At 43.3% G+C, this 19,901-nt stretch overlaps 1 protein-coding gene across 1 annotated transcript in view; it reads left to right on the top strand.

The window, feature by feature from the left end:
• Positions 1 to 461: 461 nt before the first annotated feature.
• Positions 462 to 19,901, top strand: part of ABAT (4-aminobutyrate aminotransferase) — a 31,199-nt gene continuing 11,759 nt past the window's right edge. Inside the window, exons 1-8 of the mRNA XM_061569956.1 lie at positions 462 to 513; positions 6,229 to 6,370; positions 9,283 to 9,386; positions 11,509 to 11,538; positions 12,219 to 12,336; positions 13,689 to 13,738; positions 14,163 to 14,243; positions 15,862 to 15,954. Of these exons, the coding sequence (XP_061425940.1) occupies positions 6,301 to 6,370; positions 9,283 to 9,386; positions 11,509 to 11,538; positions 12,219 to 12,336; positions 13,689 to 13,738; positions 14,163 to 14,243; positions 15,862 to 15,954 (546 nt within the window). The 5' untranslated portion in view covers positions 462 to 513; positions 6,229 to 6,300. The remainder of the gene's footprint in view (positions 514 to 6,228; positions 6,371 to 9,282; positions 9,387 to 11,508; positions 11,539 to 12,218; positions 12,337 to 13,688; positions 13,739 to 14,162; positions 14,244 to 15,861; positions 15,955 to 19,901) is intronic.

Here is a 19,901-nt window from a genome sequence, read left to right as displayed (position 1 = left end):
CGTGTGTGACTCCCCCCCCCCATGTGTGTGTGACTCCCCCCCGTGTGTGTGACTCCCCCCCCCCGTGTGTGTGACTCCCCCCCCCCCCCCGTGTGTGACTCCCCCCCCCCCTTGTGTGACTCCCCCCCCCCCGTGTGTGACTCCCCCCCCCCCCGTGTGTGTGACTCCCCCCCCCCCCCGTGTGTGTGACTCCCCCCCCCCCCCGTGTGTGTGACTCCCCCCCCCCCCCCCGTGTGTGTGACTCCCCCCCCCCCCCCCCCGTGTGTGTGACTCCCCCCCCCCCCCCCTTGTGTGACTCCCCCCCCCCCCCCTTGTGTGACTCCCCCCCCCCCCGTGTGTGTGACTCCCCCCCCCCCGTGTGTGTGACTCCCCCCCCCTCCCCCCCGTGTGTGTGACTCCCCCCCTCCCCCCCGTGTGTGTCACGCCCCCCCTCTCCCTCCCCCCTCTGTATATAAAGGCGGCGTGGGGGGAAGGCTCCTGGCCATTCTGCTGCTGCTGCGTAGCGAGTGAGTGGTGAGTGAGCAGCCGCATCGCCACGTACACGCAGATCGTGCAGTAATGTATTCTGAATCGAGTGTAAATTGTAATGTGTAAGCTATACAAGTATTCCTTCCCTATATTCGTATACAACAAATGTACCGTGTACATGTGTGTATCTATGTCAAATAATATTGTCTGCCTCAGAGCTCAGTATCTGCTTCATATGAGGGTAATTAATTTGGGCACATGGGTTAATAATGCGTGCATTAAAAACAATCCGTGACATAACTGCGCTACTATATTGCGACAACGCATCTCTTTCTTGCAATAGAATACATTACTCCACACGTGTAGTAATGTATTCTGAATCGAGTGTAAATTGTAATGTGTAAGCTATTCAAGTATACGTGCTGTCTGTGCAAATATGTGCACACACCGTATACAGTGTGATGTAATCGTGCAAGCTGTTACACTCTGTTACTAAAATCACGTATTTATAACGACAGTACGTAACATTTTGTAGATAACAACCGTGTATGACTGCAATTGCTGAAATCTCTACACAAACGGGGAGAAATGCCTCAGAGGTTCGCAATACTTAAACGTGGTACGATTTACAAAGTGAAGTGGTGTTAGATTTGATACAGCGCATTGCGGTATCGTTAATATACAGTACTATATTATATTCTTTATCATTATATTCTTTACTACATTAATAGTGCGGCGTTATGTATTATTATTCGTATTGTGCTGTAGTTCTCACGTTATTCTATGTTTCGATATCGGGTTTTCGCTGCAATTGTGTAATAGCAATAACGATACAATACAAATCAATGCATTTTGTTAACAGATTCATCAGAAGGCTGTGTACATTTCGGCGTAACGAGAAGCGGTTGGTGCACTATTCAACGTGGTCCAACTCCTGCCAACCGAGCTTCTATTCCCAGATCGATATCCCGAACCGGTTGGAGGTCCGTCCTCCCCTAGATCGACTCAGCCTTAAATGAGTACCTGATGTGGTGAAGGATGAGCATGCACCGACTAGGGGTGGCCACGCAGACGTGGAGCCGGCCACACTGTCAATAATAGGTATAAATCATTGCTGCAACAGTCTGAGAGGCTAAATGGGTTGGGGTGGGGAATATCCTTATACGTACAGTATGGCATTCTACGGGGTGTAAATCGATATTTCGTAATTGTCTCATGCCACTCCTGCAGGCACTAGTGTTAAACACACAACGTGATTGCCGACCCAAATGGTGGCAACCCATGACAACATTCGGGTTTGGGTAAATGTACCATCGTACTGATCAATGCAATATTATGTGACCGGGTCGTGTGATGTATGAGGGAGACAAAGGCGGTCGGGCATTGTGCTGGCCACACACCCCCTCGTGGTGCCGTGCCGGCCTTCATAGGTGCTCGCTAACAGCACTTGCCCCTACAGTCTGTCGAGGCTACACGGGGGATCTTTGTCTTTATGTCGCCCCATAGAGTACTGGATATCAAAACTTTGTGTCTCCTGACGCCAATATAACGAGTTCCGTACTGGGAGGTCAGTTTTGTTTGACTCATGTAATTACTATCATGCCCATCATAGGAACATGGAATTTCCAATGCTACCCGGGGGCTGTAAACAGAAGATGAGCATCACCCCCCATTTGTTTGAACAACAACCCTGCCTGATTATTCTGTATCATCTGTGGGTGTGGTGAATATATGACATGTTTCACCACTTAGAGAATAATACAGAGTATTGCAGAACCAGATATCGTGGTTTAGTTGTATCCTTATACAGTACGCAATATAGATTATTATATACAGCTTGTCAGCCATGATCTATCCACTGTTTGATGAACGCCTCCCCAATCCGGAGCAAACTCTTGAGTCTTGTGATGCAACAATCCTGTGTACAAGCTTATTTCAGTGTGCTATGCAGTGTTCTCTCTTTTGGCAATCCGTCAATGCATTCCTGTATGCTGGATATGGACGTCTGACTTACACTTGTATTTGACAGTACATAAGCAGCAATATAAAATTATATTGATAGAGCCGTGTGCGAGTGATTTCGAAAGCAGTTAATAAAGCTGACCTTTATCATTTGCCAGCTAGAAATTATGAACACTTCATTTCCTGGCTGGGCATCCATTTCTCGGCCAAAGTGCAGATTGAAAATTCACATTTAAACGACCTTATCAAATATCTTGTTTTCTCCAACTACCAATCATGTAGAAATACAGAAAGCATTGGCTTGGATTGTTTTCAGACCGTCAGCATTCATCAGCCAACCATGCAACTTGCCCTATTGCCAAAGAGAAGAGTGTATGGGGCATTATCATCTAATTTTCTATGCAGATTGTTTTTGTTATATAATCTATATGCAGTGCCATGTGTGTGACACTTGATGAGAGTAGAATACTTTATTCACCAACTTGTTAGAGACTCATATTCTTGGTTCTTTCGGTATAGTCACGTAAAAGGGAAATAATAAAATAAAAAAAATTTACAATACAAATTGTCTTTTATTATTTTATTATTTCCCTTCTACGTGACTTTACCGAAATAACCAAGAATATGAATCCCTGCAGTCACGAAAGCTTTAAATCGAAATTTGTTAGAGACTCCTTTTAATACAAATGTTGGTTAAGGGGGTTATTTAGTCTGGTTAGTGAAAACGTGGGACACCCAAATTGGTTCAAGTAACCCTCTCGACTGATGTTATTCAGAGGCGCGAATCAAACTCTGCTCGCGACTTCCCCCGCACCTCTGATTTCCTTCCCTTGCACCTCCGATTCGTTCTCCTCCACCTCCGATCATCACAGGTGGCTACGTACGGTGCGAACGAAGTTTTATATAGATACATTACAATAAAGCGCAAAGCCAATAATCCACATATGGCTGTAATTTGCGGATAATGATCGGTTCGAAACTCCTCCGCTAATCTGCGGCACACCACAGCAGATTAAACATGCTTTGTGGACGGCAAATTGTGATCCAATAGAGTGAGTGGGACTCACTTGAAGCTGCAGGAGTGAAACTACAGGGAAAGGCAGCACGTTTTAATTGTTTTACTTAGCAATGTGTATGTTGTATGCATCAGCAAAAACTAGCTGTGCTGAAATTATCTGGTCACAGCGTCTAAAACATGTTGAAAAATATCCATTACATAGACTAATACAGCCTCGTAATCCGCAAATTTGTATCGTATTAATCTTGCTACATGCCACGATTACCCTGTAATCTGCACAAAATCTGTTTAGTAAGCATCAACTCCTAACATGCTACACATCATCTTCAGAATGGAATACAACTCCTTAACTCGAACATTTCTAGACAGAATTTAATCAAAAGCTCTTCACTGAATTTATGTCCAGCTCCATATAATGCATTATCCGTCTTATCCTTTCGCGCTATTGTCACCCATTGCCTCTTCTGTCGGTACAAATACTTTTGTCATTGTTGCCTCGCATCATTCACCCATCTGGCTTCTTACTCCTATTACATATCTGTTCATCTGACCATGTGAATTGTATATTCTTGCTGGCTTGCTGCACGTAATACTTTTGCCTCCTGTTAAAATGTGGAATTCATTACTGGGTACATAACAATGCATCTTATCATGCATGTGAGAATTGGTTGATTTTTGAACATGATATGCAATTAATAATATAACTTGAGGACTTATTGGAGCAAATAAACACGTAGAAACTTGATGAAAAACGATACAAACTAAACAATAACACTTAGACAAAGAATTGATTCCTGAAATGTCAGTCAAATCTCTGATAAGTTGAATGATTAATTCTACTGTCAGTTTAGCGGTTATAATCTGCCTTGATAACAGTGATTAAGTTCACAAAATCTCTTGACCTTTTGTCCACAACTTTAACAACATTAGCTATGAAGAATATCTGCTTTTGTTGGAGGAAATTTGCCATTTAAAGAATACATAAACAGTGATTTAGAAGTGCTTATGTTCATGTGTGTATACTTCAAATCACAATGAGAGACAGGAAGGGGAACACATGCATTAGAGAACATACGCATGTTACATTGATTGTTAATAAAAACAAGTATAACCCGTAAAAACAAAGTTTTTCACTATAAATCCTTTATATGCGTGGCGGCTAGAGTCCTCTCGTCCTCTGGCTTGAGATGGCTGCCACCTATGGGTCAGATGATTGCATGGAACCATTAAGCAATTGGTAATTAAATATAATATTTTAGTCCTAAAAAGTGTAACATTTTTGAAAATGTTTTTCACGAACATTAATTGTCACGCACAACGAGTGTGTGTGGAAAATGTCAGCTCGATTGGATCACGGGAAGTGGGTTAAAAAACGACCGAAAGATTTGCACGGTCGTGAGCAAGCAAACAAATGCGCAAGTGAACTTAATATAAAGGATTTTAAAAAATAAGCTTGGGAAACACATTACAGGTAGTCATCTACTTACGATGGAGATGCGTTACGACGACCCCATCGTAAGTCAAAATATCGTAAGTTGAGGATGGCCTAGCCTAGCCTACCCAGGAGTTTAAAGAATGGTGATAATTTAGCAAAACAGAGCAATTTACAGTACCGTACTATATAAACTATACACTGTATGTATTTATTAATTACAATTCTGTATTGCACAGTAAAATGTAAAGTAAAAAAAAAGTTACATTCTTAGCCTACCTATATGAACTGTAATTTAATAGAAAGTTTTTCCAGGAAACAATCCTATCTGCTATAATAACTTTTAACATGCATTGAATGCATCGTACCTCGTACGCTGCTGTGTTTGCCTGCCGCGCGAAATTTAAAATATTTTACAATTTTGTCATATCGCTATTGCCATCGTAAGATCGAAATATCGTAAGTCGGACCGTCATAACTCGGACTATCTGTACAAAAAAATGGGGTCTGAAATCGGTTCGTGTGCAGATGTAATGGAGCACTCAGCGACGCTGTCTTGCTTAAGTTATATATATATTTATTATATATTACAGTCCACCTGACTCGACCATGTTATCAGGTGGACGCAGGTTGACTCTATACAACTGGGTGACTGTACGTAGCTGCTACACGACATTCACTATATAGCTGACTGACATATATATATACAGTAAAACCTTGGATTGCGAGCATAATTCGTTCCGGAAACGTGTTTGTAATCCAAAGCACTCGTATATCAGTTGTGATCAAGTGACGCTCGGCAGACAAAGCTACTCGTATTGCAAGACCTCGCTCGTTTATCAAATTAATATTAATTTAAAAAATTTGCTTGTCTTGCAAAACACTCGCAGACCAAGTTACTCGCAATCCAAGGTTTTACTGTATAGGATCCGTCGATGTAGTAGCCACGGCGAAGATATACAACTTCTTTCCCAGCCTTCCAAGACGATGAGGGCGATCCACCGTGATGACAGCCACGACAGTCCGGACCCCGAATCCCCATAGCAGCCCCGAGCCCTGCTCCGCGCTGCCTTTTGTTTCCCCTCGGCTCTGCCACGCCCCTTTTTCCCGAACTCTCTCCTTTGCCTCACTATAACACCCTGGGGGTTCCATCTCTACCCCCGCGTTGACTCCTCACCCAGAGTTATCTCACTTGTCCCTGCCTGTCCTCATCGCTGCAATCATTGTTTTTGGCCACTAGGGCCCGTACTGTCCTTACACAGCCACATATGGCAGTGACTTGGGTAGATCTTAATCCAGCAGTGGATGGATCGTGACTGGTAATGACCTGTGTGTGTGCTTTTCCTAGGGTGTCGGCGCAGCACGCTTGAGAGAACGTTCTGCGGCTGGTTGGTGTTGCTGCTGTGAGCTGCGGTTCATAATGGCTTCCAGGATGCTTGCTCGTCGGTCTCTGCTGACCATTTCGAGACACTCACAGACTCCTATCCCACGTGAGTATCACACTTATTAAAATTACTAACTTGCAATACAGTAATTTATTTTAATACAGGAATTGTAGTGCATTTGTTAATCCGTGAATTGTCTAATCCAGCAGTAATTTGTCAATTATTCTGTCCAGTACCTGGTGTTTATACCAGGTGCTATTGGTTTATACCTTTTTAAACTAGCCACCTGAAAGAGATCGGGATGGTGGATCATGCTGAGATGGAGTCTTCAATTTGGTGTCTGTAGGAGGTAGAACGGCAAGAAGGATTCTATTTAATCACTATTACATGAAAACTCATCCCAAAAAAACTTTGATCTGCTATTTTGTTTCATTGTTAAATGAAAGTTAAAATGTACTTCTTAAAAAAAAAACTTACAACCTACCACTCAGACTATAACACGTGTAATGCGAGCGTAAATGGGGTTGTTGCTGGGCTCGGGTCCAATCACACGGCCCGGGGTATTGGGGGGCGGAGCCTGGTCTGCGGGGCGTGTGGGAGGGGCCACCGTTCACCTCGGCTCCAATGGGAGGCGAGGTGAATGGGGGCGGAGCCAGCGGGGTAGTATTGGAAGGCCGGATCTGAGGATCCGGAAGGGGAGGAGTCAGGGTCACGTGGGGGGAATGTATATAAGTGGGAGCCCGGAAGAGATCGGGGCAGTCGGGGAAGTTAAGAGGCTGATTCACGTTGGGTGGTGAGGAAAGATCCGCGCCATCGGCCACGTGGCCGAAGGACCTCTGCACGCTGTCGGTCAGCGGTGTGCGGAGTGCGGCAATAGAGGAGCTAACGGAGGAGCGTGCGGGGCACGTGAGAGAGAGCGTGCGTGGCACGTGAGAGAGAGCGTGCGTGGCACGTGAGAGAGAGCGTGCGTGGCACGTGAGAGAGAGCGTGCGTGGCACGTGAGAGAGAGCGTGCGTGGCACGCGACACGAGAGAGAGCGTGCGTGGCACGCGAGAGGGAACGTGCGCGGGGCGCGCACGCGACGACACTGGTCCGAGAGGAGGCCAGTGGGGGGTGCGGAGAAGAACCTAAATAAAAGACAAACGGAGGCCTGACGGAGTCTTTTATTACACTTGTATCACAGAACATTTAACTGCTATGTTTGCTTTCAAATTCCCACCTGCACAATGGGATTTGCAGTGTGCCCCTCCAACCACTCGTAGCTGTTACATTTACAACAATCTAAAAACAAATGTTTGATTCTTTAATTGAATCGCATTCCTCGGTGGAAAAAACATTGTATTGAATGAAAGGTGGGAGAAAAACATTATATTGTGTTGTATTAACGGAGATGAAGGAATTTCAGTTTGCCTATAGTATCATGAGAGTGCCTTATGGTGGTGCGCCTGAAAATTGTGGCTTTCAATTTACATTGGCATTCTCTTTTTCAGTGGTCATTAAAAAAAACGTAATTGCATAGCATTTAAGCGTATTTAAATAGTTTCTTGGCCACATGTTCAGCAGGAAATTTCAGACTTATTTGGGATAAATCAAGTCCAGGTTTTTATGTTTATATTTTTATAAACATGGCCCTGTCCTGTTAATAAAATCAGCTCACTATAAGATTCAGGAAGGAAGTATTCCTGTTTCAGCAGTCGCATTTGCATGCCTGAGCTTGCCTGCAGGCAAACATCTGCTCATCAGTGCGGCATTCATGGATCGTGAGCAATCAAATTAGTTTGACTCGAAGACTGCAGTGCTTGCATAATAACGTGCATGTTTGAGCTGTTGGTGAACACCCCCAGTTCTATGATGCATTTACATTTGTACAAAAGGTATAAAAGGTCCACAAGGCTATGTGGGTTTCCAAAGTGTTGGCAAGAGGTCGCTTTATTCACATTTTTTTAATGAAAGAAAATGAATCAATTTAGGACAACAAAATATATGAAAATGTATTAAACGAAATTAAAATGCAGCATTCATTAACACAATAAAAAGTATGACTTGCACTGAACACATTTGTTATGATGTGAAAATGGTTACTGGTATTAAAGTACCACAATCTCTTTGGGTTACGCTTTTTATGTGTGGTGTAGATTTGGTTAACACACTGCAACAATCTCATCCACCCAGGTTAAAATCTATGCCACATTGGACGATATCATCTTGTCACTGGGTATCTCAATCATCTCTGGCCTTATTGACTTCATGTAAAATGGGTGTCCTTCAGTACCAAAAGGGTTACATCAGCACTGGGGCAACAAAAGTGAGGGAGCATGTGTGGTCCTTCCTGTCATGGGCTATGATAAGATGGCACAATAATAAGCACAGTTGGCGCATCTGCCAATCATCCCATTCAGTTAACCCATAAGACCTGGACTTATTTCCAGTGAGCCTTTGGCACTTAAAGTGACCTCAAAGTATACCTATCTCGGCATGAGCTGTGGTGACGTGCCCACTGCTTGGTGGTGAATAGTGGCTTCAAGAGCAGCCCATTATGTGAGCAATTCTTGCAAACACATTCCTGCGGAGGGAGCTGGTAGGGACGTTGGGTTGCTCGGTCAATGGCCAGGGTCAACGGCGGCGTGGTGTATACCGCAAATATGCCCGACTGTGAGGGCAGGCACAAGCCGGCGTGAGTAGGTTAAACGTTGAGTTTTATAAGGGCACCACGGGGTGACCAGCTCCTCCCCACCCAGCCCCTCCCCACCCAGCACCCCCCCACCCAGCCACTCCCCACCCAGCCCCACCCCTCCCATTTTTGGATGCACGACGGATGGACGGACACAATAATCCCCTGTGGGCTTAAACATCAGCATGGGGGTGACAAAGTCCACTTAGGCATTTTGCTGACGACACCACCCCCTCGTGGTCCCCTAAGCACATGGGGATGGTGTCCCCAACAGGACTTGTCCTCACAGTCTGTATAGGCTACATAGGAGATATTTTTCCTTGTGTATGCATTATCTCATCCACAGGGAGAGCAATGGGGGCTCAGGCCTCTCCCTCGCTCCATGACCAGGGTCTCCCAGAGTACGAGGGTCCCCTCATGAAGACGACCGTGCCAGGGCCCAAATCACAAGTAAGACAAACTGGGTTGATAACTTGCAAAGCCATGCGTGCACTCGCACAGCACTCCCATGCGTAAATGTTCATTCAAATGCACAACTAGCAAGCTTCCCAGTTAATCCGCAAGGATTTCCAGAGGCTACGGCTGTTGGCAATCATTTGTTGAGGCCTGGAAGGTACGCGAGGGGAATTTGAAGCCGGTTAATTCAACTCGGCTAATCTTTGCCTCCCAGTGCTGCAGTTGACCACATCACACAAGCAACTGATTTTTTTAAAGTTCCAATTGTATTCAATAGAGCTGTTGGTATCATATGAGAAAAATGAAAAATGTACAACTATAATTCACAACAGGCCGTAACAGTACATTGTCAGGCATTTGGTTCCTTTAAATTGCCGTAGATTTGGCTTCATTCAATAGGCTCATCATATCCAGCCAATGACCTAAAAGTGTCACAAATTATAAATGTTAGCCCTGATAAATGGAATGTGTTGAATTAAATGAAACAAAACATAACATCATTTTGTGTGTGCAGTCAGTGGTGACTGTGCTGATATTATCATCTCTTTATATACTTGAGTCCCCATTTTTTTTTTACAATACTGATAACTATCTTTATTTGAGCCCAGTATCTTATTGGTATTGATTGGTTCAACTCTTAGATGGGCATTCAACCTTGAACTTCTTTGCCATGTGTGCTTTTTCTAGCTTGTGATGACGAATGGGAGGGAGAAACAAGGTTCACATTTCAACTACGAATCAATATTGCACATTTCGGAATCAGATTTTAGGTTAAAACCCTTTAGAAAGCTCGACACAGGTCTTTATGGTTGATAATTTCCACTTTAAATTACGAGCGTAGGTGTCTTCGTGGTTGTCATCTTTATTTAATTATTATTTAATTCACACCAACATATACATGCATTCCACTTGTAAAAATGTGCATGACTCTTCACATGTGCACAAATGTATAAGGCTACTCTTTGTGCTTACATGCATGAAAGAACATGCACACATGAAAGCACATGTGCCTGTACCTATACGCATTTGTTCACACCCATACCATGATGAAGATATCCTGATTTAACCATGTATACTGTAGATGCAAATGTTTGTAAGTGAGCTCCCATCAAGCCCAGTGCATCACAGCACACATGGGAGTGGTGTTGTGAGCATCATAGCCGGTTGCCTCCAATGCTGATGTTTATACCACATCACGTACTAATTTTAGGCCAAGTTAACCTCGGGGAAGATCAGGACGGTTTTAGATAACACATACCACTCGTATTTATCACCAGGAATCCAAGGTTACTGGGATCATATTTCGTTGCGCGTACTGCTGCACCACCATTCTCCAAAGTTCAGATGTGCTCGTATATAAGGGGAAATTGTGCAATCATCCATGCTCTTAACACATCAGGCACATGGCAAGAGGCTAGAGGCAGTGAGTAGTAAATTGAAGGCACAATAGGGATTTCGCCTGGATTAGAGGTAAAGTCATGAACATAACTCGTCATGCTTACGAGCATGACTTCTCTCCCTGCTGTTGTTACCTCCAAATCCAAGGTTTATAACCCCTACATTGAGTCCTCTTGACTTCCCAAGTTTGCTGCCATAGAGCTATGTCATGTAAAACTATTAAAGTAATCAAGTGTTGGTAAAGTAACTAAAGTTGGCATTACATGCAAACAGACATTTCTCCATTGGCCTGGTTCCTGGTGTGAGCATTGGACCGTGAGGTTCAGATTAACATGACCTACAGGGGCTTCCTTGACAAGTTTCAAACCTTTTAAAACAGTCTGCCTCAGCAGCAGACCATGCTTTCCCACCTGATGACAGATGCTTGTGTTGCGCCCAAAACGTCGTGGTTTATTTTATTTTATACCTACGTGACTTTACCAAAAGAACCAAAGATGATGTAAAAGGACATTTGTATTTTCTTTGTGCAAATATTGATACGCGCTTCATGAGGCATGAGGTTTCATTGACCTGCCTAGATGGTCAACACACTCACACATACACACTCACAATTGCATTAAGTCTGGGTGCATAGTGCTTGAAATAGCGTTTAATTATTTGATTTGTGTGTGCTGATGTATGTGTCCACATGCATATCTCTCTATTTGTGTTATAACAGGTCCTAACCAAGGAACTTGGGGAGATTCAGGTATGCAAAACATTTGAGACAATTAAACACTTTAATGTACATAATATGAATAGTTTATAATTGATGTACAGGTCTTTATCAATCCACTGCTGGGGGAAAGTCTCATGCCCTGTCCGTAACGGGGTTTGTTTTACGAAACTACAACCCCCAGTGCGGGTTGGCGAAGGATGTGCTGGACCAGTTCAGATGTCACTCGCCACTGAGGTTAGCCGTGGGTGGGAATCAAACTCTAGTTGCAGGGTTCATATTGCCGTGCAACTAACCACTGCAAAATCGCTCAACATTAAACTTTTAATAGCCTGTAATTGTGAGCAAAGTTTGCTTAGCCTGAACAAGGGGTCGTTGATCTAAACTTTACGTCTTTGTCCCGAATGCAGGTTGTTTAGTTGTTTGCGCATGTGTGGTTAGTGCACTGCATTACAAAACCAGCGGCTGAGTTAAAATGTTTGGCCACGTCTAACTTCAGTGGCGATTATTTGAACTGGTCCTGGGCCTCCTGTCGATTCGGCCTTACATGAGTACCTGTTGCGGTGTGTGAACAGCCAGACATGGTGCTGGCCACACCACCGCCGCCTTATGTGTTGTGTCAGCTTTAATAGTTGGTTGCTATCAACATTGACCCTCAAAATCTGTGTAGGCTGTACATGGGACCTTTTGTTTTTTGTGTACGCGCATCTCAGAACTCGGTGGCCGTGCAGTTTTTCTGCGACTACACAGCCAGTCGGGGCAACTACCTGGTGGATGTGGATGGCAATCGCATGCTGGACCTGTACATGCAGATCTCATCACTACCACTTGGTACGCAGTCCTAGAGTTACATTGATAAGATGTCCCTGGGATTCACAAACCCTGCAGGGGACCCTGTAGGGATCCAAAAGGAATGAGAAAAGAACAGAAAATGTTTTATTTGGCAAGAAAGGAAATGGCGTTAACAGGAAAGGATGATCATCATGGGACCTCCTTTGCCAGTACCAAAATATGAGAATATGTTTTCCCCTTTTTTCTGGCAACAAAAACAGGTATTAAGATGTTTAAACACCAAACTGAAACCTTTTACGAGGAATCATGTCTGCATTAACCACAATACTTGTGCTCAGAATGCCTTTGGCGTCCTCTGGTCTAACACCTTTTGAGACTAGGCTCCAAAGAAAGCTGTCTCTGGTGTGGACCAATCAGTTTCAAAGATAGAGTGTTTTTTTGTTTGCAGTCTGACAACAAGTATTGTGGTTAATGCAGACATGATTCCTTGTAAAAGGTTTCAGTCTGGTGTTTTAACATTTTAGCACCTGTTTTGTTGCCAGAAAAAAGGGGAAAACCTATTCTCAGGAAAGGATGATACTAAAACGGGAAGGAAATCCCCTTGGAATAGGGGTAGGGAAAAAGTATTTCACCAGTGCAGATCCACACACCCACGTGTGTTTTGCTGTACTCTAGTGGTTGGTTGTTGAAACATATATGTATACACCCGCATGTGCACGTATTATTATAAATCACATCTTTATGGAAGATTAATCTTAGTCCCCTGCTTCTATTAAGGTCTAAAGCAGGCTTACACATTGTTGTCTTCCGTCTTAACTGATATACCTGCCACTTCTATTAAAATAGAAAGACCTTCCTGTTGTTTTCTGAATGACTTAGCCTCCCTTGGTCCCCGAACAACTCCCTTTGCTCACGCACACTCCCGCTTATATACCCCTCCCCACGTGCTCTCCACTTAAGCTGTAGTCTCCACGGAGCCTCTTGCACTCATTAATCCCTAATCATCGCCCCCGTCTCTCCGGCGCCAACCTCCTGCCTCAACGCGCTCACCTACTCATCCTCAATTGCACCCGCTCAACTGCGCACACTGCGTACATCTCTACACGTAATAATAAATGCCAAACTAATCACATGCTATATCTCCTTCCATTCATGCTGGATGTTTAGTTCATTCCCATTAATTACGTCAATACATGTTACCCACCTCTTTGCCAGCTTATTTTATTTATTAAAATATACCTGGATAATCCCTTGATGTGAGACATCTTGTTTGACCTCAAGTCTTTGTTGCACTGTGGATTCTATTAAGCATAAAGGAATGCATTTTTTTTATTGACTGCTACATTGGACTACATGTATAGGGAATAAACTGCTAGCCTGTTTTTTCACAGGTTACAATCACCCAGCCCTTCTCCGTATCCTGCAAGATCCTGCAAATCTGGTGAGCACCATGTGTGTTAGCGCACGCTCTAATGTGTACCTAGCTTGGCACAAGTGTCATTGCAATGTCACTGCCACTTAGTAGCTAATGGTAGTTGTTTTTTCTGTCCATTCTGTGTGTTGGTACGTAACTATGTGTGCGTTTGGAGCAATGTTTATTGGTTAAGTCACATTATTATGAAGCAAGCAACCTACGTTAAATTTCCACAACACCACTGGAAAGTCATATGTGAACCAGTACTGTGCTTCATTTAGGTAATTTTAGCCATGTGAATAGACAGCTAGGAAGGCAAAGGCGGCCAACAATACAGGATTCTGCCCACACCACTCGTTTATTAACCACACTGGCCTCAATGGCATTTGCACCAAGCAGTCTGTAAGGTAAAATGTTCCAACGGGGCTTCTATCTTTTCTTGTGTTGGCAGGCCACATTTGCTAACCGACCGGCACTGGGAGCTTTACCTCCGCATGACCTTCCTCAACTTCTCCACAAGTCTCTCGTGTCGGTATGAGACACTCGCACACTCGGATACAACCAGCAGTGGTGTGGATTTCTCGAGAGCAGTGTATGGTTTGTGGATTGCACCGAGATCATGTGTGTGAGTCACGCTTGCCAGAATGGGTAACAAGGTATCGAGGAAGCAGTCGAGAAAGTAAGTGTTTTATGACTGGTCTCTTCAAAGAGTATGTGGAGTTTTGACTGGAAAGTGATGTTCCGTCCCACATTCGAAACGTACTCAACGGCATTTGTTAAATATGATTAATGGGACCTTTTGTTTTGTAAACTTGAGCAAAATATAATACCATTAACAAGGAAAGCCCGACTGAGTCTCAAGGCTCTTTCATGAGGGGTCCTGCATTGGGATGCTTGGCCAATGCCATTAATTAGTATTTGGCGTATGGAAAGAACCCATAGAACACACAGCAAATCAATTCATACTCAAAGCAGATCGTTTCAAGAATACATTATGTACTGCATTCTCCTGGCCATCGCACAGCCCTAGCCTACATTATCTGGTATTCGCAATCAGTCTCCCATTTAGTCTCGCTTGCAGGCCTAACCCTGGTTCATGTTCAAAATCTGAAGAGATTGGGCACATTCATGGTGATTTTGAAGATAGGTTTCTCAAGAGCTGCATGGCTCACAGCGGCTATAACTAATAAATAAACTGAAATAATAATAATAAATAAACGGAGTGAGCCTTAATCACTCCATCTAGAGCTACATTGTCTGTCTGTGATGTCCCATCAGAGATGGGAATGCTGATGAGACAAATATGGCACTTACCATAAGAATGGTGCAGTCTACACCACTTCTCCTTGTGCCATGTCAAGCCGGCCTCAATTGCTACTCATTTACACCGCATGTCCAAAAGTCTTTATGGCTGTTTATTTATATGTAGACCCATTTATCAATCTATTGCTGGATGATATGTATCCAAATAGTGTGTCAGTCAAGACGGCTGCTTGAGCATACTTCACCACACTGGTCAATGAGAGTTGAAGGCAGGGAGCACATGTGGAAGTACTGTATAGTAAAACACAAACATTGATTTTACTACACTGCCCTCTGCAGCCCACAACATAGGCCTATAGCATCCCACAACACCTGCTTTATGCACGGTGGTCAACTATCCACACACTATTCAGGTACAGCATTGCCTAGCTTCAAAGATCTGATGAGATCAGACGCATCCTGGGTGTGATTACTTTTATAAGCAACGGCTATGCAGGGGACCTTTATGCTTACTCTTTGGTTTTTTTGGTAAAGTCACGTAGGTAAAAAATTAAAATAAATTAAATCACGACGTTTCAGGCGCAACACAAGCATCCTTCTTCAGTTGGGGACAACTTAGAGAAAGCACACGCTTAAGTGTGTCACACTCTTAAGTGTGTGTCACACCGCTTAAGTGTGACACACTTAAGAGTGTGGCACCTGAAGAAGGACACTTGTGTTGCGCCCGAAACGTCGTGATTTAATTTATTTTCATTTTTTACCTACGTGACTTTACCGAAAAAATCAAAGGGTATGAATCCTTGCAGTCACGAAAACTTCAAATCTACCTTTATGCTTGTGCATCCAAGAAGTTGGGTTTGTAAAACATACTTTTGTCTGTCCCCTAGGTGGCTCCCACTGGACTCCGGCAGGTGCAGACCATGGCTTGTGGGTCCTGCTCCAACGAGAATGCCTTCAAGGCCATCTTCATCTGGTATCGGGTGTGTTGACATCCCATTCAGCACAGTGGGGCACTCCATCTTTGCACAATGAGACCTGGCCAAGCGTGCTCTCCTGTCGTTTACCAAAACCTTTACGACGTTACTTCCACTCGCCTCAAGTCTCCTCTCTCAAACTCTTCCCCCTACTGCCTTTGTTTTTAAACCACTTCCATCAATATAAATATGTCCAAGAACATTGTGAAGACTCCACTGCCTTTCACCTTTTGTGCTGTTCCCAAAGTCTGGAATGGTACCACCTCCTAGCCATCTGTGCTTCGGAATACTAATCTGTTTAAACGTACAAAAAAGCATTTCCATTTGCACTTTATTTTCACTGAAACTAATAAAAAGGCAAATGCAATAGTTTACATTCCTGGAAGTAAATTATGCTTAATATATTTTCCTATTAACTAATGTTCCTTCCTCCAGCTTACTCTTTCTTAGTACCATTTGTATTTATCTACAAGGAAACTGAGGTGGTTTAAACTTTCCAAGACTCATTAACAGAGTGTTGCTTTGTATAAAATGTAATACGGCACCCTGATGTTATGGGCAAAAACTGCCACATCTTGACAATGTGGGTCCAACAAAATGTATTTTCATCAGTGTGTGTGTGTTTGTGCACATGTGCATCCTTATTTGATCTTGGATCTAATTCTAATCTGGCTATTGTGTCATTACAAACTACACTCGGATCATTATTCCAAAGCCAATACATACAAGTGACCTTGCAACTTAATTAAAGCCTTCATCGTGGTCACCTTAGCAGAGTTATTAGCAATGATTAAAGCTGTATTTTACCAGCTTTACGTTTGTTGGTAACCCTAAACATAAAGAAGTGTGTGCGCTATATCTCTTCGCTAATCATAAAGCTGCTGTATGTGGAGGAGAGACATCAGCGTCTACATTGTGAGCTTTTTTTGTATTTTGTACGCATTTAACATGCAGCATTGGTTTCTAAAAGGCTCTGAAAAATTACGTCATCAAATAAAGCATCCAAGAGTAGCCCTAGGAGGAGGCCCTGTGTCACTGCAACATCTGTGGGGTCTAGCAGAAGGAAGAAAGTGATGGCAACATGTCGTGGCTTCAACAGCACTGGTGGTAATCATGACTTTTAGATCCAATTATTAATAAAGGCTAATACTGTATTGGGAGGCAGGTCTCAAATTTAACATGAATGTAACAAAGTTTTGTCCGGTTAGGTCACGTCGATAGGAAAATAAACAAAATGACTTTACCGAAAGGACCAAAGAGAGTGAATTCCTGCAGTCACGAAAGCTTCTAATCAAGATTTAGTCAGGTTATTACATTGTGCAAAATACGTTTATTGGTAATAACCTGCAGTGAATGTTTATCTTTAGCAATTTGATGGTGATAGCATAAAACGAATGTTTTATACCAGCTTTTAACCCTCATCTACCCAAAAGGCACGAAAGGCAGAATAGATTTTGTAGGCTCTGCACGCGTACATCGTGATACACACACTACTTCTTCGCTGTGTGCACACTGTGCTACGTGCACGCTCTGTATAAAGGTACATGTTGTGCAAACAGTACACTTTGTACAGACTGCACTGAGTATTGTGCAGACTGCAAGCGTTAAAAGAGTCATGGGCATCTATTATAAAAGCTCGGTGTTCCGTTTGTCCGTCAACTAAATTATAAGAGCCTTTCAGAAGGCCTGACTCAAAAAGTTATAGAAAGTGGACAACAATTGTCGACCCCCCTCCCCCAAAAAAAATTAACTTCCCCCCCTGCTACCCCCAAAAAGTGAAATGTCTTTCGTAGTCCTATATGCCTACACATCCTACGTACAAAAGAGGCAGTAGTGTCTGGACACATTGGGGGTGGGAAGAAGGGGACATCAGTGGAGGCACCAGGCGAGGCGCGTAGCGCTGAGAAGCTCTCCGCAGGAGCTAGAATTAGTGGGCTATAGGCCGCCGAAATTCTAATTTAACAAAGTGGTCCATTGTGTCATCTGCTGCACCAAGGGATCAAACCGATGACCTTTGGATTGCAAAACCAGCGAGTTAACCATTACACCACTGCAGCATTCCTGTGCAGATATACACAGTGCATGTTCTGTAAATCGTGCATTTTTGCACATAGTACAAACAGGTAAATATTACACTCGCAAGGGAAGGCATGGGTGATGCATTCGAGTAGTCAGCACTGTAAAGACATAGTTGGTGGACCCACGCAGGCTTCATTGTGTTTGTTAGACTCATTCTGTTGCGTTGGAGTTTCCCAATAGCTAACTGTAGAGAAAGCAGTTCCTGACCCATCTATACAGAAGTTAGTGTTATATTGTGTGGGTTTTTTTCAAGTTTCCTCCAACACGCAAAATAAATGATCTAATATGGCTCCATATTCCATGGCAGGACACTCCTGAAACTTTTTATTCATACAGGCTTTCCCCAATAAATAAACTTTGTATAAAGGTGTCAGTTTTGTTGCCAGAAAAAAGGGTCAACAACCTATTATTATATTTTGCTACTGGCAAAGGAGGTCTCATGATGTAAATGCTTACCCCGTGCCCTCAATACTCTGATGATGCATTGTCTTTGAGTTGTGCGCCTTTTGGCGTCATCTGGTCGAACACCATATGAGACTGGGCTCTAACAAAAGCTGTCTCGGGTGTAGACCAATCAATTTCAAGGACAGTGCATACATTATCAGTGTTTTTTTTGCATTTTGACTGCAGGTATTGGGGTTAATGTAAACATGATTCCTTGTAAAAAGGTGTCAGTTTTGTTGCCAGAAAAAAGGGTTAAAACCTTATTATTAATCTTTGTTAGATAGTTTGCAGCTATAGAGACAATGCAGGTGCAGATGGGAATACCTCTGCACATGGGTAATTCGGTAATGATATATCGATCCATGTTTTGGTTAATTGTATAATATATTTTTATACTCAAAAGACATGCTTTTAATTGTGCATGTAGATATTGACGATTGTGTATGCAAATAATAGGTTCATGTTACATTTGTGCACCTGGTTCATTGACCAGGTGACTTAAGTAGTACAGTGAGCAGCTTGCAATCGGTAGGTTTGTGAGTTCAAATCCTGGTTGGGGGTTGACTCAACCCATCATCCCTCTGGGGTCACAATAATGAGTACTATTTTGTGGGAAAGTCAAGTGGCTCAGGGTTGTAAACAGGAGATGAGCACTGCCTAAATGCTCATTCGAGCAGGAAATTACTGGCCTTTTAAATGAAGCAAACAAAATTTGAGAGCAAAAAAACCACAGAAACTATTACAAACAAGCCAGTAAAAATGAGAAGAAAAATTATCGGTTCCTGAATTTAATCACAACCATGACAATTCACAAAATCACGAGGGGTGGAGGGCTTGTGGTAGTGAGTATTTGGATGTTTAGACCAAACATAGTTCCTAGGCATCGATGATACACATCACACATACATGTGCACGTAGTGTAGACAGTTTTAAAAGGGAAGATTGCTCAGTTTTGTACATGTCCCGACAATTGTTGTCGACGTGTGAATCAATGGGGTACAGGCACGAAGGGAACATAAGGCAAGCACTGCACGTATGCATGCCGCTGCATGTTACATAAGTGTGCCACAATGCTACATTGTCGGTGCTGATGGGGACGTGGTGTGCAGATAAATGGCTGTTGTCTGGCACCCAAAAATTGTCTCCCAAGGCAACAAATACGGTCTCTTTCATCCGCGCTAAGCTCACCCTTTCCCGCATAAAACCCAAATGTCAATCAAACGTGCTTCATAATTCTTATTTTGCATTGATCGTGTCCTTGTTTTAAGCTGCATTCTTGTAACAGTAAATAAAGGCTCAAATGTGGATATCTGACCGGGTGGTGCTTGCGGTTCGAGTGCTCGATTCACAATTGGAAAGGCGACAAGTTCAAATCCTGGATGGAGGTTCATTTAACCCTTCATCTCCAGAGAGGGTGGAGATGTTAAAGC

The sequence above is a fragment of the Lethenteron reissneri genome, chromosome 44, assembly GCF_015708825.2.
Source record: "Lethenteron reissneri isolate LAM-NWPU_2019-01 chromosome 44, ASM1570882v1, whole genome shotgun sequence".
Taxonomy (NCBI): domain Eukaryota; kingdom Metazoa; phylum Chordata; class Hyperoartia; order Petromyzontiformes; family Petromyzontidae; genus Lethenteron; species Lethenteron reissneri.
The sequence above is the reverse complement of the archived record's forward strand: the minus strand, read 5'-3'. Positions and strand labels throughout refer to the sequence as shown.